Source organism: Psammomys obesus, unplaced genomic scaffold (genome assembly GCF_907164565.1).
Source record: "Psammomys obesus unplaced genomic scaffold, mPsaObe1.curated_primary_1811, whole genome shotgun sequence".
Classification (NCBI taxonomy): domain Eukaryota; kingdom Metazoa; phylum Chordata; class Mammalia; order Rodentia; family Muridae; genus Psammomys; species Psammomys obesus.
In genome coordinates, this window is record NW_026596039.1 from 2,164,540 (window position 1) to 2,186,693 (window position 22,154).

At 37.7% G+C, this 22,154-nt stretch overlaps 1 protein-coding gene across 1 annotated transcript; it reads right to left on the reverse strand.

Moving 5' to 3' along the window:
* Positions 1-10,358: 10,358 nt before the first annotated feature.
* On the reverse strand, positions 10,359-11,306 carry LOC129687510 (olfactory receptor 145-like). Its single transcript, XM_055621945.1, has one exon. The coding sequence runs from the start codon at positions 11,304-11,306 to the stop codon at positions 10,359-10,361; it is 948 nt and encodes a 315-aa protein (XP_055477920.1).
* Positions 11,307-22,154: the final 10,848 nt, after the last annotated feature.

Consider the following 22,154-nt stretch of genomic DNA (forward strand, 5'->3'; position numbering starts at 1 on the left):
ACCCACTTTAGTATGCATTCATTCTATCTGTTCTCTTTCTTCCAGAAAACCCTGAATAATACAGTAATTATAACCCCCTATCAAATGCATTTCCTCAAGGCAGTGTGATGGTTGCATTACCTATATTATTGCTCATCGGCAGTATTTTTCTTTCTTTCTTTCTTTTTTTTTTTTTCTTTTTGCTGGTTTCCCAAGACAGGGTTTCTCTGTGTAGCCTTTGTTGTCCTGAACTCACTTTGTACACCAGGCTAGCCTCAAACTCACAGAGATCTGCCTGCTTCTGCCTCCCTATGTACTGGGATTAAAGGCATGCACCACTATGCCCATAAGGAGTATATTTCAATAGACATTTTTATTTTCCTTTCTACCTGCAGATGGGGAAACCATGACCTAGAGAGGCAAAGAAGCTTTCTCAGGACTGTGCAATTTTAATAGCTGAAGCTAGAACTTCAGTTCTAATTTGCAGGAAAGGTTTTCCTGTAAGAGTGATTAAAGATTCTTCACACAGGCTATCCAAAGCCATGAAAAGAAGTTAAATAACACTGATTGAAAAAAAAGATTGATTGATATCCTGCCTTGTGTTCAATAGCTCATATTCACAATTTTACAATACTCTGGAAGGCAGAGCATGTGAAAGAAATCATGATTGTAGTAATTGAGTAGCAGCAATTACCCCAATGATGAAAATGCCAAATGGTCATTGTTTTCAAGCCATTCTTAAAATAATATGCTCTAGAAATAACTGTGTTCCTGCTCTTAGCTGGCTTCACTGTGAATAAATAAAGGACCATTTCTTTGAAAAATATCCTTTTACATAGAATTTTGGGTCAAGTTTACATTAGTTTGCATTTATGTCAGTTCTGATTCAGGTACTCATTGCTAATATTTTTTCATGTAAATTAAAGAAAATCCAAAACAGTATAAAAAGTACACAGTCTGTGAAGAAGTTATGATGAGGTAGTATTTTAACAGGTATGTTATCAAGTGTATAATGTTGGCGTCAAATGAAAGATTTTTGTACCAACTTTTAACGAAAGGACACAGCCTTTGTGATAAAGGGGTCAGCACTGTTATTCCATTCTTCTTTAGAGTTGAATAGCATTCCATTTTATATATGTAGCAGATTTTTATCATCCATTCATCTGTTGGTGGATAACTAAGTTTGGCAGTTGTTGAGCTTATGCCTTTTAGCTTTGAGAAATTTTAATGCATTCAAGCTTTAAAAATCATTTTTATTCTTTTATTTTTTTTTAAATTCTATTCAGCTTTAATTAAAATGAAATTTAAAAAATCTGCAGGAATGTGGTATGTGTAGACTGTATACTATTAAGTAAGGTAACCCAAACAAAGAACCAGCAAACAAATGAAAACAGCAAACAAACAAATAAAAAACCCTACACATTCTTTCTCATGCAGATGCTAGCCTATACATACACATGGATATATGTAAGAGCTGAGAGTGTAGGCGTGGTATAATATTTTTATTTATTGTTTATTAAAATTTATTCACTTTGTATCCTGGCTGTAGCCCCCTCCCTCATTTCCTCCCAGTCCCACCCACCCTTCCTCTTTTTCCCCTATGCTCCTTCTTTAGTCCACTGAAAGGGGAGGTCCTCCTACAGAAATTGTGGTACATTTACACAATGGAATACTACTCAGCAATTAAAATTTGTTTATATTCTTGCTCTTGCATCCTTATTTTGTTAATTCTAAAGGCAAAGAGATGTTCTGACGAGCTGCATAAGTCTTAATCCTCTGTTTACTTTTGATTTATATTTGAGGTCTGTTGCTGTTTTCATTTTTTAAAAATATTGTCCTTTATTTGCCTTTGAATTCAGCATTCATTTACTGTGTTAGATCAATAACTTCTAAACCTATTCAAGAACTTTTAAATTTCATTTGTTTTAAATTCTAGGTATATAAATTTTTATTAGTTTTTCTACAAATAAGATAAAATAAAATTTAAAAAATATTTTTGTTTTTAAAGTTTTAAGGTTAGTTACTACACGGATACATCTTGAATGTGGTTGTGGTTTTGTGGAAATATGCATGTCACAATTTATTAATCGATAACTTAACGTCATGCATTTCATTTGATGTTAATATACTTCAACCAAGAAAACATAATTGATAATAGGCTTAATTTACATGAACAGATTTATTTAATTAAACAGATACTTAATAATCTAATATTATTAAACAACATTAGCTCAAAAGAGGAGACTAAATATGCAATTCTTAAAACAAAATGTAGTTTTAAAGTATTAATTGAAAAAGAATACAAATTAAAAAAAACTGTATTTAATTTTCATTTCAAACATTTAAAAGCCATGTAAACTGAATATTTCCACTCTGTTTTTTTGTTTTGAACAGGCTATGTGGTCATCGTACACACAAAGGGAGTCATTAATTGATGTCTTATATATGAGAAGTCTCAGGTTCCCACAGCAGTTAGGGCTTCATCAATGTTACATAAATGATAAATGGCAGGGACAGGACCAGCATCCCAGGCTCTTCAGATTCTACATTCTGAGTGGTGACTCTTTCGAGTCGTAGACACTTCTATCGAACAAGCAACATCTCCAGAATGCTCCCACCACTTAAATCATCATGTGTTTCTTTATAAAGTTCATTTTGTTCCTGTACTGTAGTCATTGTAACTCCCTTTCTGTAATCTCTTTTCCCATCTACAACACACCCTTTCCCCTACAAGTCCTATCTCTACACTCATCATTGTTTTGTTATTATTTGCTTTGGTTCTCGTTTTGACATTTATAGTGTGTTATATTTATCCTCATATATTTGATACATTGATACAAAATAGTACTGTTTAAGTTTTATACTTTTATATAAGATTTTGTCTCCAAAAGATTTTTAACTTAAAATTGTACATTTTTATATCTTTTCTTTGTTATAATTTGTTTACTTTATATCCCTATTGTAGCCCCCTTACCTCATCTTTTCCTGTTCCTCCCTCTCTCTTCCCCCCCAGTCCACTGAAAGTGGGAGTTCTCCCCTCCCAACTCACCCTAGCCTATCAAGTCTCATTATGAATGACTACCTGAGTTCTCTTCCTCTGTGGCCAGGCAAGGCCACAGTGATCAAAGACCAGGCAACCAAATTCATGTCAGAGACAGCCCCTGCTCCCCTCACTAGGGAATCCACATGGAGACTGAGCTGCCTGGGCTACATCTGAGCAGGAGGGTATAGGTTATCTCCCTGCATGATCCTTGGTTGATGAATCAGTCTCTGCAGGCACCCATGGGCCCATACTTTTTGGCTTTGTTTGTCTTCTTATGAAGCTCTTGTCCCCTCCGGGACCTTCTATCCCCTACTTTTTCCATAAGACTCACTGCGCTCTGCCCAAAGTTTGACTGTGAGTTTCTGACTCTGCCTCATTCCCCTTCTGGATGGAGTCTTTCAGAGGACATTTATGGTAGGCTCCCATCCTCTTCCTTCTCTTCGGCCACTTCCGGTGTCTATCCTGTTTGCCTTCTGAGTAAGAATTAAGCCTCTTCTCTAGGGTCCTTCTTGTTGTTTAGCTTATTTAGGTCTGTAGATTTTAGCATGTTTATCCCATATTGAATGACTAATATCCACTATGTTCATAGCAACTTTATTCCTAATAGCCAGAATCTGGAACAACCTAGATGTCCCTCGACCGAAGAATGTATACAGAAATTGTGGTACATTTAAACAATGGAATACTACTTAGCTATTAAAAGCATGAGATTTGTAGGCAAATGGATAGAACTAGAAAAGCACATCCTGAATGAGGTAACCCAGAAACAGAAAGACACTCATGGAATATATTCACTTACAAATGAATAATAGCTATGTAATATAGAATATATTTTTACTTTTAATTTATTTATTTTCTTTAAATCAAGTCCACTCCAATTGTTTATTCATCTTCCCATCACTGACCTCCCATATTTCATGTTTTCTTTTTTGCTTCATTTAATATATTCAGCACATCTAGTATGTATATGCATTACAGAAACACAGTGAAATGTGGATAGTCTCTCAGGAGCCAAATTCTTGAATAAAGCTCTCTCCCCTCAAGAGCCACCAATTGTCAATAGCTCTTCAGCTAGGGCAGAACTTCATGTCCCTCCCCCCAAAAATTGTCCATGCTGGGATTTTTCTGGCATTTTGACATGACCACTATCAGTTCATGAGTGCAGCAGCCCTACTGTGTCCTAAAAACACTGGCTGACTGTACTCATCCATTACCTCTGGCTTTTACAATATCTCTATTCACTCTTCCATGATGATCCCTAAGACTTGGGGGGCGGGAGTATGATGCAGATGAACCGTTTAGAGTTGAGTACTCTGCAGTTTCCAAATATCCATATGCTGGTCAATTATCAGTTTCTGTGTTCATCCCTAGTGCTAAAAAAAAGCTTTGATGATGAGGACTGAAGACTGAACTAACATATGAGTATAATAATAACTCATTAAAAGTCAGTTTAATACTGTGTACATTTGGCAAAATTGTAGTAATATCATCCTCCATAGTGGAAGACTTAGCCAGCCACAGGTTCTTGGCTCTGAAAACAGTGTCAAGCACAAGGCCCTTCTTGTGGAAAAGGCCCTAATCAATCAGGAAATGCCTGGTTTCTCCTATAATACTCATGCCACTATTGCACCATTACTATAGTTCACAGTGTATAGTTGGGTAGTACTGATGACAAACTTTCTCCCCCAATACTGTGTATAGTACCTTCCAGCATTATAAAAACTAACCAGTGGAGACAAAGCTCCCAGCTCTGAACCAGCCTGATTTCTCCATGTTTAATATTTTAAATATGTGGTGTCTTCAGCAATAGGGTCTGTCATCAGGTTCTAGACAGTAGCCAAGAGCAATGGCAGTAGGGTGAAATATTTGGTGTTCTACAGCATATGTGGTGCTCCACAACACCACTATACCAGCAGCACCAAAAGAGGTATTCCATTCCAGCACTGTGCTATTCCACAGCCTACAATGACGAAGAGGAGCATTGGTTTCCCAATTAGAGGCTTACTTAAATTATTTTTACATATGTGCGAAATGGTATAGCTACATTATTTTTACATATGTGTGTAATGGTATATGATAGATTGATACTGATTGCTCTCGTATCTGCATGGCTTTTCACTCCCTCGGTGAATGTGTGTTCCTTTTCTTCTCACATCCACATCACCATTTGTTGTCATTGCTTTTGTTTTTCATGTTAGACATTCTGACTGAGGCAATATAAAATTCCAAAGTAGTTTTAGTTTACATTTTCATGACAGATTTTGAAATGCTGATCATTTAAAAAAAAACATTTCTCAGCCATTTTATTTCATATTTTGCTTTGTTTCATTACTTTTTCTAATTTTAACTGATTGTTTTTGTATTAGTTACTTTTCAGTCACTGAGAAGGGGCACCATGACCAAGGCGAGCAAGCGTTAGAGGAAAGTTTTCATTGGGGATTTATAGTTTCAGAGGATGCGTCCATGACCATCATGGTGGGGTATATTGCAGTAGTCAGGCAAGCATGGTACTGAGGCAGTGAGTGTGAGCTCACATCTTGATCCACAAAACAAAGCCTTTGGAGCCTCAAAGCCCACCCCAGCAGCACACCTCATCTAACAAGACCACACCTCCTAATCCTCCCCAAGTAGTTCTGCCAACTAGGGACCAAGCAATCAAATATATGACCCTATGGAGACAATTCTTATTCTAATCACCAAAGTATTTTTGACCTTTAGATTTTAATATCTTTTTATATCCATGATGTAGTATGTTTTCTGGGTATATTTTGTTCCCATCTGGTAAACTGCCTCTTCACTCAAGTGATTACATCCTTTTCTATATGGAAGCTTTTTAGTTTCATGCATACTGTTTATTAATCAACAGTTTTAAGGACTCTACTACTAGAGTCCTGATCAGTGCAGAAAGCTCTTTCTGGAGCTTACAAGCTCCAGTATCTTCCTTACTTTCTCCCCTGTCAGATTCAGGGTATCAGGTCTTAGGTTGAGATCCTTGATCCATTTGGAGCTGAGTTTTGTGGCAGATGGGAGACAAAGATCTGTTTGAATATTTGTTGATGATTATAGTAATAATTATTTTGGTGGGAATTTGCTATGTCCTCCTTTGCTTGTAAATAACTATTAATGGTTTCTACCCCATTTAAGACCATTTAGTTCCTGAATAAAAGACACAAAGATCTTTTAGCTGCATAATAAGCCTTAAAGCATTAGAGCTGGACATATATCAACCCTCTAAGCTATTTTGCTATTTTCCAGTTTTGTACCCCAATATTACTTGCCATAATTGTTCCTGCCTGGGCTACTTCTATTCCTTCAGGCCAGCTCTTGTGGCCATATGGTCATGGACCGTTTGCCCCATGGTACCAAAACTTTACCTACCTACCTCTCTTCTACCCAGTTACAGACTGTCAGCAACTTTATATAACCTATAGAGATTTCTGGAGAGAAAGTTTACACAACATCATTTGGGGTACATGAGAATGCCCTCATCCAGACTGCAACAGATCTTGGTGACCAGAAATTAGCATTTGAATATACAGCACCAAACCAATCCCCAACAGATGATAGGTTTATTTTTTTCCTCCAACATGTGTTGTTACCTTCTCTCTCAAAAATGGGGTGCTTGTGGATAGGTGAACTTATGCATGGTCCTCAGTTCTATTACATTTATTAACAAGTCTATTCTGTTTTTATGCCAATGACATGCCGGTTTTTGTTCTGTACCTCTGTGGAATAACTTGGAATCAGGTAGCATAATGCTTCCAGAACCGTTTTTATTATTCAGAGTTACTTTGGCCATTCTGTGTCTTTGTGTTTCCATATAAAATTTAAGATTAGTTTATTTCTAATTTTGAAAGGGATTGCACTGAATCTGTATATTGCTTGGGTAGGATGGCCATTTTCACAATATTAATTGTAACAAATCATGAACATACATGGGCTTTCCATTTCCTAGAATCTTCATCACTTTCTTCAGTGTCTTAACATTTCCTTGCAGAAGTATTTGTCTTCTTTGTTTGGATTTATTATAAGATATTTCTAAGGCTATTGTGTACGAGATTATTATCTTGATTTCTTTCTAAGTATGTTTGTTGTTAGACTTTAGAAAGGCTACTTATTTTATGTTAAATTTGTATCCTGCTATTTTGTTCAATGTATTTATCAGCTGTAAGTGTTTTTTGATTGAGTCTTTAGATTTTAGTCTCTTATGTGTAAGATAATATCATCTACAAATAAGAATATTTTGATTTCTTATTTTCTGTTTGTCTCTCCTTGATCTTCTGCAACTGTCTTATTACTCTAGCTAAGACTTCAAGCACTGTATTGACCAGAGATAGAGAGTATGTATATATTTATCTTGTTTATGGTTCTCCTAGAAATGCTTTGAGTTTTTCTTTTCTTGTATTCATATGTACTATGTAGATATAGATTATAATGCCAAGTTTCACATAGGTTTAGAAGGTTCAAACTCAGGTCTTCACACCTGTCCATCAATCCCTTACTCATGGAGCCATGTCCCCAGACCCTGTTTTCTATCCTTAAAAGGACAGCAGTCAGTTTAAATCAGGACCCAGGCTAAAGACCTCATTTTATCTTATCACCTGCGTAGAGGCCTATCTCTAAACATTCTCCTATGAAGAAAGGCTTATTCAACCCAAGTCCTAGCCCGGAGTTGTGATTCTGGACACTCAGTATGACTGTTCTAGTTGGTCACCACAAGAAAGCAAATGAAACCAACCATTAAAAGGCAGGGAAATATGTCAATTAGAATGGATGTTTGGAAAAATGGAAATTAGGTATTTCAGCCTGTCTTTGAGATAGTGACATGAAGTTTAGGTTTAACTAGAGAAAGAAACTGTTCAAAAGTGAATTTGCATAATTAATCAATGCTGGGTCAAAATGTGGACCCAACCAATCATGACCTTAGCTCTGGTTCTGAAAGATAGACCTGGAAGGTTTCTTAGCACTTGCAGGAATAATGTAATTCCCATGATCACATCTAATTGGAGGTGACCTCATCATAGAGGATGTGTCTGTTAATCCCAAAATCTATTGTCACTATAAATTTAGGGCCAAATGATTAATGACATGTTTTGGAAGTCTGGAATGGGACACTGAAAATTGGCAGAAAGATACTTCAGTTATTCTTATCTCTAGGCCTTCAGCCTTGAAGGAAGTTAAGACAGATTAAGTAAAGCAAATTACTAGGAGGGCAGGAACAAACAACCAAATAATTAACATGCAGAGGAAATCAGGAAGTAAACTCAAAGAAAAGGAGACAGAAACAAATGAAGGCAGATGTCTATACTTTTATCCTGCTTTTAATTACTTTGTGAACCCAAGTGAGAAAATGGTACTTTTCAAAAAGAAAAAAAAATGGCTTCCTGAATACCTGTCCACTGTGGGATTACAGGTTTTCCCTGTGTCCAGTTTCATGAAAGCAACTACTGTTAGTTTAATATGAAAATGTCAATACTAAGAGAACACCAATAATAAAACTTGCAGGACCTTGGCTCAAAACCAGACCACGTGGGTCCAAATCCAGCAGTTTCTCCAAGTGTAGACTCTTGCATAGGGAAAGCAAAAAACGCCAGATTAAAGCTATTTCCACCTATCTTGTGCTCCGGTTTAGCTGACACTCATCTCTCCTCATGCAGAACTAACAAAAGAAACATCACCCCTCCTGCGGGCCATGGAAATTCCATGTCCCTTACAGTATGTTGCTTCATGGCTTTAACAGCAAGCTGCTCCTGAAATGCCCAGGATTGTTTATAAATAAACACTCACGGTGTTTCTGCACAGAGGAGGGAGATTTCATTCTGGCCACTTAGGGGGTTGATACACTAGGGTTGCTTAAGCTCAGTAGTTCAAGGCCATCCTGAGCAATAGATGAGCCTGAGTCAAAAAATAAATAAAATCAAAGCAAATAAGAGCTAATTCCTTTGTGTGACTAGTAGCACCTAGATTTTTACTACTTTTAAATGTCAGGGTTTCAGGATGTAGTAGAACATTGTTTAGCATTTGAAAGCATTTCAGATCACTCCTTAGCACTTCCATGAATAAATGAAAATAAACAAATGACGATTTTTCCCTTCGAAGCCCAAATACATAAACCACATCCCTTAATTATTTTCCTCTATGCCAGATACTTCTGTGCTTACCTCTCTTCTACTAATCAGAGTCACAATCATCTGTACTCATGCCTCAAAAGCATTAAAATCATTCCTGCATCTGGGAGAATGTCCAGTTTTCAGTCTTCCTGTAATGCTCTACTGACTGGCTTGTCTGAAAACTCTGATTGCACACACCCTCCTCAGAACAGCCTGTCCTGACCAGGCAACAGGAAGTAAACACATTGTAAGTGTCTGTACCTTCTCTGTTAAGAAAGAGTCTCCACGGTACTCCTCAAGTATATTCAGATATATCTTTGTCTAATAATTCTTTATCTGCTGGATTTTTTCACTCATCTGGACCTTACTATAACCAAATAAATTTTGGAGACCACAGATAATTAGTATCTTCCTCACCAACTCATTTTTATTTTTAAAATCATCCTAGCACAGGATAAATATTCTGATTATATTCCTTGATTAATAAATCATCATTATCACCATTTAAAAATTCTGAGGCAGAGAAAGAACAAAACTTAATAATGAAGGAAAAACGCAGAGTACTAATGAATTAGATCGACCACAATTCCTCTACAAGTAACTGACAAACAGTTGTGGTTCAACTTTTTCCCAACAAAGACCTCATTTGAGCTTACATTCATGTTTGTATGCTTACTTCTGCGATTAAAAAAAAAAAAAAAAAAAAAACTGAAATCTGGGTTCCTGCTCCTAGTAACTAAAATCAGAGGAAAATCTTTGGCCTTCCTTAAGAATAAAGTAAGAAGAGACCAGAAAGATAGATACATGTTTCTGCCCTTTTCAAAACCAGAAAATCAGCCCCTAAACCATCTCCATTATTTAACAGAAATAGATTCAATGAATATGTTAGCGGTTGGCTGAAAGTCAGTTATCTCCATGACAGCTACACAAGAATTCTAGAAAAATTCAACTCCAGAATTTGACCAGCTTGACTTTTCTGGGGTATTACCTCCTTTTCTTCCTTGAATTCATGTAATTTCTGCAAATAACATAGAGAATAAACTTTTCCCTTCTCTCTCTTACTAGCTTTAACTGTACTTAAGATAATTTTAAGATATGTACTTACTTTCATTTTCTCTATCATTTGATTATTTGCATTTTATTACAATGGTGGAGTCTTTCCTCCATACCTTTATGTATCATGTATGTTCCCATCTAAGGATTCATCATGTATATCAATACATCTTCTATTTAAGTGAACACCTTTTCTTCGAAGTCTTACTCAATGCAATTTTAACATCTTTGTTCCTCAAACTGTAGATGAAGGGGTTCATCATGGGAACCACAACAGTATAAAACACTGTAGATATCTTATCTTGATCCACTGATCCAACAGGAGAAGACTTAAAGTATATGAACGACGATGATCCGAAGAAGAGAGAGACAGCAATCATGTGGGAGCTGCAGGTGCTGAGGGCCTTGGACCTGCCCTTTGAAGAATAGATGCGGAGAATGTTGGAGAGGATCAAGGTATAAGAAATAAAGATGGTGAGACTTGGAACTATCACACTGACACCCACCACGATGAAAACAACCAGCTCGTTGATGGCGGTGCTTGTGCAGGAGAGCTTCAGCAGAGGGGGTATGTCACACATATAGTGATTGATGATGTTTCCATTGCAGAAGGTGAGTCTCAGCATACACACTGTATGGGCCAGGGCACCCACAAACCCCATTGTGTACCCACCCACCATCAATACAAAGCAGACCTCATGGGACATGGTCACCTTATAAAGTAGGGGCTTACAGATGGCAGCGTATCTGTCATAGGCCATCGCTGTCAAAATACAACATTCATCAATAACAAAGAGGGCAAAGAAAAAGAGCTGAGTCATGCACTCAGCATCAGAGATGATGTTCTGCTTCACAAAACTCACCAGCATTTTGGGGGTTATGACAGAGGAGTAGCAGAGATCAGTGAAGGAAAGGTTGAACAGGAAGTAGTACATGGGGGTGTGCAGGTGAGGGTTCAAAACAATCAGAACAATCAAGCCCAGGTTCCCCACCATGGAGACCACATAGATTCCCAAGAAGAGGAAGAAGAGAGGCAGCTGGAGCTCTGGCTGCTGTGTCAGGCCCAGCAGGATAAACTCCTTCACAGAAGAATTATTTTCTGAGGCCATTTCTCGAGTCATAGCTATGAGAATGGGAAAAGGAGGGGCATTACAAGTAAACCCATATGATGAGACTGAAAGCCAGAATGAAGAGATGAATGCTAGCCCTACATTTTTTGGCCCTTCTGTTTGTCTAAATTTCATATAATTGAGAGCACATAATTATACAGCATGAATATGAAAGCACAGAAGTCAATTTTATTCAGCGTGCTAATGACCGCTCTCTTGATTTTCAGAATGTCTGTTCCACTCTCCCTGCCCCATTCATGCCTTGCCAGTCTAACTCCCTTCTCACTCAGATCTCAGTGAGATCTCAAGGAGACAGGAGACGAAGCCCATGAAAGCCCCTCTGGCTGTCTTAGATGAGGTTTCTAAAAGCAAAGTACCTTACATACAATTGAAGACTAACCATTTTACATCCCCTTCAAGAAAGAAAAAGGTAACTCTTCTGCCCTATTCACATGCAGGGCAAATAGCTTCAACTAATTTTAGGAAATGACCATGCAGGGCAAAAAACAGGTCTGTTCAATTGTTGTTTTTCCTACTCCAGCCCTATTCCTTCAAGCTCTGAAAAACTATGAGCTGCAGATTGTGAATTCAAGGGTGGCTTTGCCCAGAGTGTCTTCACCAACCCTACTAAAATCAAAAGAGCCACATGATAATACGGCCCAAGGGGCTTAATGAGCTGGATAATCCTTGGGACCTGATTAAAAGTTGGAAGGCCTGTGATTCCCCAGGGTTTTCTCTGAAGATCAGGCTTTGAAATTAAGCAAAATTCGGTACCCTGCATGTACAGCCTAGTCAATAATGACAACAGCTTACTAGAATGGCACAATTTTATGTATATTTGGGCATATCACAAGTTATTAAAAAAAATCAAGATGACTGTTTCTTTATATTCAGTATCTTCTATAAAATCTCTTCAGTACTATAAAATGTTTTGTTTGTTGGCATTATTTTTGCTCATCCCTGATTCTCTTTTTAATTTACCAAAGCCCAACATGTTGTAATATAGATATGTTGGTGGAAATTTAAGCTTTATATTATTCTATATTATCATAGAATGATGGAAAAGAAAATTGTTTAGCAGGATGGATCTTGTTTGTTTTCCAAAAGAAAATTTTTCTAACTTTTTTTGAGATGATAATAAAATTACATTTCTTCCTTCTTTTTCCTTCCTCCCAACCCTCCCATATATCCTTCCCTGTTCTCCTTCAAATTCATACATCTTTTTTTACTAAAAATTTTTATTGTATGCATAGATATATGTTATATATATACATATATATTTCAAAATATAACCTGCTCTATTTGAATAATGTTATTTATATGTGTGTTTTCAGTGCTGACTAATCTGCAACAAATGCCTAGAAAATTTACAACTATAAAAATATACATATATATATATATATATATATATATATATATATATATATATATATACACACATACATATATACATACAGACATACATACATATGTGGGAGCTGCTGACCAGTTCTCAGTGGCTGGCTGGGCACTCCAGTCTTCAGTAGGGAACTGCTAGATGGGTACAGAGGGCACCTGTACACCCTCAGACCAGTCTGCCACCTCTGCTGAAGAGTGGTGAACTCAGCAGCTGGCACAGTCCATTCGCCCTGGAACTCCTCCTTGGTCACGGCCTTCTCAGCAGCAGCCTGCCCCTCTTTTTCAGTCTCCTCTGGGTCTCAGTAGAAGTAAAGATCAGGGATAACCTCTCATGGGTGCTCACGGGAGATAGTGCCACGCATGCGGAGTACTTCCCGGGCCAGCATCCACCACATCAGACCCACTGAGTGAGCTCCCTTGTTGTTACATGGGATGGCAATGTCCACATAATGCAGAGGAAAATCTATGTTGCACAAAGCGATGGTGGGCAGGTTGCCTCTGTTAGGGGATGGTGGTCAGCCCTGAGATCAGTCACCACCATGGCTCCCTGAAGGCTGCTTGGATCTGGTTAGTGAAGGTCCCAGGTATCAAGCGGCCAGCCACTGACTGGCTGCAGTGGCAGCAGCAAACGTCAGCACAGCTTGCTGTCCGGTGTTCCTGGAGGAGATGATGATGACATCAGCAGGTACTCAATGGCAACAACAGCCCAAGATGCAAGAAACAGCTTCTCCCAGGTCCTCTTCAGATTTATGTGTAGATTCCATCACTCTTCCTTTTGTAGATGTACTGCTCCATCTGAAAGTCAAAATTGGTGCCACTTAAGTGGGCACCTGTGGCAAGGAATTTGAGGACATCCTCCTCCTTCATCTGCAGGACATCAAGAGCTCCAGACATTTAAGTTATACCGGGAATCAAGAACAACACCGCCATTTGGACCATCCCCGGGGAAGCGTGGAATGCTGTGGCACACACCTTTAATCCCAGCACTCAGGAAGGTAGAGGCATCAGAGGCATGCAGATCACTGTGAGTTCAAGGGCAGCCTGGTCTACAAAGCAAGTCCAGGACAGCCAAGGCTACACAGAGAAGCCCTGCCTCTAAAAAACCAAGTATAAATATTAATTTAAATATGCAAGACAAGTATATTGAAAATAAATAATAAATTGTGTTTTAAATAAATTAAAATGTTAATTTATGCAAATGAATACTACCAAGTGTTTATTAAAAAAAGGATGATTAATGTTTATTCAAGCCCCTGAACATTTCCATAACCACAGCAGTACCTTATGCTGCATTCAATAATAATGCCTTTGTTGCTTCTGTCCCTACTCCTCCCTTGCCACAGGTAACCACTAATACGCTCTCCATTTCTATAGACAGTCATTCAGGAAAGTTACACAAATGGAGGCATGCAAGATATGAACTATTCTATGAATGTTACCTCTTAGGACTGTTTAACTTATTTCTACGTTGTGCTGTTTGTGTTCCATAAGGCAATGCCCTGAAGTTGTCGGTGTTGCATGTCTTCTCCCAAACCAAAATTGTCACTCCTATTGCTATAATAAGTGCCATCTAGGTGAGCATGTATGTGTAGGCTTTGCACATTTATACATATGACTATGAAAGGGCATGGAGTTGCAAGTCACAAGGATGCTCACCCGCTAGCTTGGAGAAAGCATAGGCAAGGTGAATATATGGCACCCTCCCGGTGTCCATGGACCAGCCAGCAAGACTGTGTCATCCTGCTGAGTTCTGTGCTCTGGTGTCTGTGAGCCTCTGCCTTCTCCCTTGTTCCTAGCTACTACAGGACTGTTGGTCTCCTCAGTGGCACTTACTACTGGCACTGTTGGTCTCCTTAGTGTTCTGCTAGGAATGAGATTAAAGTAGTCCTCCTGGGAATCGTACTGGAAGGTTAGAGGAGCAAGAAGCTCAATTTGATGTGACGTGCTCACGTGGGGAAATCCAGAAACAGAGCACTGGGGAAGGTGTGATACTTACAAAGTGAACCTCTCTCTTCCCTATATTCACCCTTGTATGTTTTACTCCAGAATTCCCACGCGGTGATTCACATTTACAAGTTTTCTAGAATCAGGCATTCTAAGAGGGGTGAGGACTTTTCTCTCTGGTATCATTGTCTCTGTTATTCAGCTTTACAGCCGCTTAAATCATCCATCTGATCATGGCCAGCATTTGACATGCTCTTACTTATGTTTTAGATGTTGGTGTTTGTGTGCTTGGTGTGGCACACATATCCGCTCGTGTGTCTTACTGAAACAAACAACAAAGACAAATCTGGGTACAGAGGGAAAGAAAAGCAAGAATAGAGGAAGCAGAGTTCACTTGCAGTGTCCAATTAACACTCTTGGGACGTGCTTCCTTGAATTCCTGAAAATTGGAGAAAGGCTGGCTCATCACTAACTCCCTTTCCCAGTGTTAGCAGAGAGCTATTCGGACATTCACCATTCAATTTTATTGAAGAGGCAATGTTTAGAGATCCAAGAATGTTTAAAAAATAAAAACGATTGGCTACAAATACAAGTTATATTATACACACTGGCATGGTTTATGTTTTCTGACTCAAGGTTAGTTGTTCTAGTTTCATTCATTGTTGGATCTTGCCAATAGCCTTTTCCTCATCTATAGAGCTCATCATATAATTTCTGAACTTGCATCATCTATTAACAAAATATATTACATTTATTGAGTTGTGTATGTTAATCCATCCTTGCATTTCTGGAGTGAACATGGTAAATAAAATACATGATAGATCTTCTCCTAAGTTCTGATTATCTTGTCTTACTTGTCACTTCTATTTATATAGCTCTTCACTGAGATTTTATTTGACTTTATGAGCTTTTTATTTGACAATTTTAATTTTTCCTCATTTATGTCTTAAAAATATACTTCATTACTTTTAGTGTATTTTAATTAATTCTTTGATAATTTCACACATGTATTCAATGTATCTTGATAATATTCAGTCAGTCATCCCCTAACTCCTACAAGAGCCATCCAAACACCCCCTCCTAATTTTCAGGGTTGTTTTGTTTTGTTTTGTTTTTCATGGCTCACCAGGTCTGATTTGTGATGCCCATAGACTCATGAATATGGGGCCATCTACTGGACCATGGTGCAACTACCAGGAGCCACACCCTTAAAGAAAATTTACTCTTTTTCCCAAAAAGCCATCAACTCTTAGTTGCTCTTAAGCTAGGAAAGAGAACCTGTGTACCCCTCCAACACCCATGTTGTTACATTGACTGGTTTGGACCTTGCTCAGGTCAAACCACAGCTACTGAGAGTTAACAGGCATAGCTGTCCTGTCATGTCAAGAAGGCACTGCTTTGCCCCAGTCCTCTCCCACCTCTGGTTCTCATCCTCTTTCTACTCCCTCTTCCTACATCATCCCTCAGTGTTTGGGAGAAGGTGTATGTCTGAGCACTACACAGAAACCTGTTCTCTACATTTTGATGAGTTGTAAGTTTCTGTAGTAAATGTTTCCCATTGTAAAATTAAACTTCTCTAGTGAAGTCTAAGAGTATATTTAGAAGGCAGTTTGCTACTATGTCCATGTAGGAGAATAGTATTCATAGATTCATCTCTAGGGTTTGTATCACTCCCAGCCATGGGTTTTGGGAGAGGTTTATAGTACCAGGCATTTGCCTTAAATCCAATCGGAAAACAATTGTTTGCCACCATAGCACCTATGCCACTATTACACCAACAAGCATATATTGACACGTCAGTCATTGTTGAAGTTCACATTGTTCCCAACTGAGTAAGAGTGTAAATGACTTTTCCCCCAGAAGCTGCATACCATCTTCCAGTACTATGAAAAGCCAGTAGGAATGAAGTATCCTGTTCAGTTCCAAATTCATTCCTCCATGTCCTGTAACCAGTGTATGTAGCATGTGTAATAATTCTGGTGGTCAACAAAAAGCAATTGCAAAAGTTTATTTTGACAGTCTCCAGGACACTTTTTACAAAAACTTAAGGAAAATATACCACATCTGGCACTGAGGTAGCAATTTATGGACTCTAGAATGAGCAATATTTCCTATGTACAATAACTATAACGCACATACATGTATGGATATGCATAAATAGAAAGAAATATATTCTATACATATGTGAATCTAAAAAAAAAAACAAAAACACTAAGTTCCAAAGGGGGTTCTCAAACAGTCTTAGGTATGATAGGGCCCATGACCTATCTAGACTCAGGGTCTTGACCTCATTGACAGTGTCAGATACGGGCTCCATTTCTTGGAACAGGCCTTAAATTCATCTTTAAATTTTGATAGATTCCATGCATGCCACTCTTGTACAAGTATCTTTCAGGCATCTCCTTACTGTGGCTCACTGGATTAATACTTGGGAGAACCGATAATTACTTTTTTCCTCGGAAAAAGTGTATAACGTCTTTCAGAACTATGAATGCTAGCCAGTGGGCACAAAGCTCCCAGTTCAGTGCCAACAAGATCTCTCTGTTGCCACACCTTCAGCAAAAACATCTTACCATCAAGTTGTGGAGAGCGACCACTAACTAGCATTACCGTTGTCCTTGGGATGAATACATAAAGACGATGTAACCCATTTCTAGTACTAGAAACTTTGTTTGGTAGTATAAGATATCTAGTTGGGCTATATCCCATTACATGGTAACTCCATTTAAACCCATTTTCTATATACAGTCATAAGCTCCTACATGGCTATTTCAAAAGGCCTTCAGTTTCAGTTGTCTCTCTCTGTGTCCCCTTTTCTACCCTGCCTTCCCATAGCCCTCCCATTTAATCTTTCACCTCTAGTTTTTCTTTTATCTCTTCATAACACTATATTCTATTTTCCCTTCCTTGAAAGATCTCCTCCTCACCACCTCTGGTCTCATACTAATTACCCAGCATCTGTAGGTATTCTAAATTAAACACACATATCTAAATCACAAATGCTAAATCTATTTAGAAGAGAAAATGCACAATGTTTGTCTTTATGAGTCTGGTTACTTTACTCAGGATAATTGTTTGTGCCTCCATCCATTTGCCAACAAATCTCAATTTTAGTAAGAGCTGAATAATATTACAGTATGTGAATGTATCAGATTTTTAATAACAATTTGTCAGTTTATGAACATCTAGACTCTTTCTAATTTGTTGCTGTTATGAAGGAAGAAGCAACGAACTTGGGTGAACAAGTATCACTGCCATAAGATGTAGAGTTTTGGGGGGGTTATACCCAAGAATGGTATAGCTGGATCTTGTGGTAAATCTGTATTTGGCTTTTTAAGAGCTTTCACACTGATGTCCAAGGTGGATGTACCAGTTTGTACTCCCAGAAGCAATGAATAAGTGTTACCCTTTCCATTCATCCTTGTCAACATGTTATTAATCTCAGCCAATGCTTGAAATAAGTCTCAAGGGTCATTAACATCAGTTATTTCTTTTTCTCTCCCTTCTCTACTGACTTCCTTATCCACGAGCTGTTCTGTATTCTTCTTGATTTTATATCTGAGTTTAATCATGTTACTCTAATAATTATTTTGACTTTGGGATTGGAATTTCATCTTTTTCACTCTCACTGGTGTCCATTGCTGCAGAATTAGTAGTTTTGGGCGACATCATCTTGCCTTACATATTTATGGTTGTATTTCTGAATTTGGATTTGCAAATGGAACTAAGTTGTTGGTTGGTATTTTTTTAATCAACCATAGTATATCAACGAAAACATTTATAATGTGTAAGTGATACTAGCTCATAGTAGGGTTGAAGTGTTTTTTTCTTCCCACTGAATGGAAGATATAGAAAAGCAGTTAACATTTCAAATCACATCCTCAGGGCACCAACTTCTCTCTTCAACTTCGCTCTTAAGAGTATAATATTAAATGCAGAAGCAGCCACAATCAATATACATATTCTCTATGAAAATACAGTAATAAGCAGTATATTTTTGCCCTTTTGACTCCAATATTTTTGGAAGTAAACCAAGACGGATAGCAGCAGGTTATTAGTTACTAGGAATAAAGAGGAAATAAGCAGAGCAAGACCAGTGGAGTAATATTGACACTCTGAACTGACAATGTGAAGGCCCTGATGTACAATCATGTTTGCTTCCAACTGATTCTAGCCTCCTGACCAGCTGAGTTTGTCTGGGTTCTTTGTTCTGCCATTATCTTGGTCATTCTACCTCATTTGTGACCTCAGTAGTAATGATTACTTTGGGCTAGAGAGATGGTTTAGAAGTCAGAGCACTGGTTGCTCTTCCAGAGGACCTGGGTTTAATTCTTAGCACCCACGAGGCACCTCATAACCTTCTGTAACTCCAGTTGCAGAGGATAAAATACCCTCCTTTGGTCTCCATTGCTACCAGGTACACATGTAGACAAAATACTCATACACATGAAATAAAATTTAAAAATAAATCTTAAGAAAATTATTGACTACTTTATGTTTTAAATGGCCCTTGCTGAGTCTCTTTTGCTGGACCATCTACCAGTAGAGCCGATGAATATTGTGCTATTGGTGTCACTTGTCCTCTGGCCTTGACCTCACTATCCTGTATCCACCTGCATCCTGGTCTCAAGTCCTCACAATGGCTGAACAAAGGAAAGCATTCTCCATTTGTGCCTTGGAACATTCAGTGGTGTTCATGGTCTATGGTCAACCTTTTTATTTTACAACTATATATCAAAGGGTCATCTCTTGCTTCTCAACAGAAATGTCTCTGCCCTTAATTATATCATCACACCTCTCCTGAACCACTCACCTTCAAGCTCTATGGAAGAAAAAGTGATTTAAGCTCACTGCTGTGAAGAAATAATGTATGTCACAAATCAAAGCAAGCACTCTCATGAGACTGTTACACTGAATGTTTTTGGAATTTGTTTAAATGTGTTAGAAGTGTGGAGTATTAGAATAATGCCCTGAACTAGAAAAAAATAAGTCTATATATCTAACATGCATGTTAGATTATCCTTCCCTCCCCATGTTTCAGGACACATTTTTCTCTGAGGTACAGTTGTGGGTTTGAAAGCATGAATGCATATGTGGCCTGCTTCCTTGTGATTCTGAGAAAAATTTATATCATTAGTACATTGAGCACATTCAGGACTATGAAAACCTATAAGGCAAAGCAAGGTAGATTTTTGGGTGAAAAGGTAGGCAAGAGCCAGTTAATGACCCTCAATTGTTCATTGTATTATCATTTAGTGAGAATGGTAAAACTTTTATCATCCTTGAACATATGCCAATTTTTTTTTAATTTTGTAAGTTTCCTTATGTTTAAAACAGATTGAGGGTATGAAGATAGTCCAACAGCAGGTAAGGGTGCTTGCTCCCAACCTGAAGACCTTGAGTTTGATCCGCAGGCCATACACAGAACACACAGTATTAGGATAGAACCAATCGCTCTAAGTTGTTCTCTGACTTCCCTAGACATGCCAGCATTCATGTCCCCCAGCACGTACACATACACACACACACACATACACACATACACACACACACGTGCATGCATGGTGTGGGAAGAGAGAAAGAGAAATATAAAACAAGATTGAGTTGAGTGACTTTTAATATTGGGGATAAGTTTATATCTCTTTGTAAATGTCATAGAATGCAATAACACCTTTGTTCCAATTTAGTAACATATGGCACCAATTTAACAAAGGAATCCAGGTTATTTACAGAGCACACAGTCCTTAAAGCACATGATAGTGAGTCTTTCTATTCTGTTTTAAATTGTTGTTTGCTGCTATTTGTATAGCTTATTTATTATTTTTATTTTTAAAATCAGAATACAACATTGTTTTGTTTTGTTTGCAAGAGAGTCATCTATGTAGCCCAGTCTGACCTTGAACTCGCAGTCTTCATTGAACCTCATGAGTTCTGAGATGACAAGTATACACCATCATACTTGGCTGGTTAACAAAAATGATTTGGAGCTCTAGCAATGATAGATTCCAAAAGACATATAAACTATACCTAGGCCTGGTCAAAATACTTCTCTAATAGATGATCATAGCAAGTACCATCACTGAAATTATTGCAGGAGTAAAATAGGTGGTAGTTATACATAACAGAGAGAGAGATGATAGATAGATAGATAGATAGATAGATAGATAGATAGATAGATAGATAGATGTATATATTGAGAGAGACATAGAAGCACATAGTAGGATACAACACTGTGTACATTAAGCCTCCATGTTTCAGAGACAGCAGCTAGACTGTTTTATATTGTAAGCAAGCCAAATAACTTTTATCCTGCCTCATGAAAGTCATTTTAAAAAACAAGAAAACAGTCTATACGTAGAGGGTCCCTAAGTCACACATGCCAAATGGCAATGAGCAGATGGCCAATCATCATACTGTTATTAACTCCAACTACTCACAATATACACTGGGGTACTTAATCTGTATTGATCTAATTTTTTTTAATGGTAGCAATGATTTCAATAGGAAAAAATCAAAAGAAGGCATCAGTATTTTGGCAATTGTTTTATCATTTTGTTGTGTCAATTAAAACACATTAAAATAGATTTCCTACCTAGAATAAAAAAAAAACCTTTGATTAGTAATTTACTCTAAATTGAAAAATTCCATCTTGAAGGGAAGCTCACTAAAACTCAGAAATCTCTGAAGGTAGACCCATTAAGACTTGGAAGTGAAAAATTCACTAATCTCAGGAAATTCCTGAAACTTAAAAGATTAACAAGGTTGATCTCTCCTGGAAGTTAGATAGCAATGAAAATTGCTAAGTAGAAGAAATTCTTCAACTTGTCAAGCTGCGTGCAAGTCATGCAGAGAGTTCTGGGTTCCCAGCTTTCTTCAATCATCGCTCATGTTTGAAAAGGCCTTTGAGTTGTCCACACTTCTGTAAGGAATCCGATAAATGTCACATAAATTAGACATCAATGGTCTCATTGCTTTGGCCTGTCATAAGTTCCTCCCTGAGGAAAGTAAGTGTTCATTTACATCTCTCCAGGAAAACTGTCACACAATATAACACCATTCTGCCAAGCAATCATAAAACCTTACCATGTCTAAGATTGTAAGTCTGTTTAGATTCCTCACCCTCATAAATTTTATTTTAGATTCATAGCTGAATTAAGTTAAAAAAAAAGTCATTTAATTCCAATCATCTGTGTTACACCAGTCTACTCAAATACATTAGTTTTATAGTCTACAGGAATTAATTTGTAGTTCACAGGGCAAATACTCTGAGAACAATAAACTGAAATGTTTAAATAGCCTTCTCAAAACATGCACCTATTGTGCCTTCTACTTTAAATATTTATTGTGGGGTTGAGAAAGGCAGGCATAAATGATATTTACCAATCTAAGTCTTGTAATCATTATATCAAGGTGATATTATGAGCCAGGTATACACATTTACAGTCTCAGAATTTAGCGGGCTGAGGCAGAGACATCACAAGTTTAAGAACAACCTGGACCATAGAGAAAGGCTTTGTC

What these genes read in the sequence shown, in the direction of transcription:
- LOC129687510 (XM_055621945.1), bottom strand. Translation starts at nt 11,306, where the DNA reads ATGACTCGAGAAATGGCCTCAGAAAATAATTCTTCTGTGAAGGAGTTT.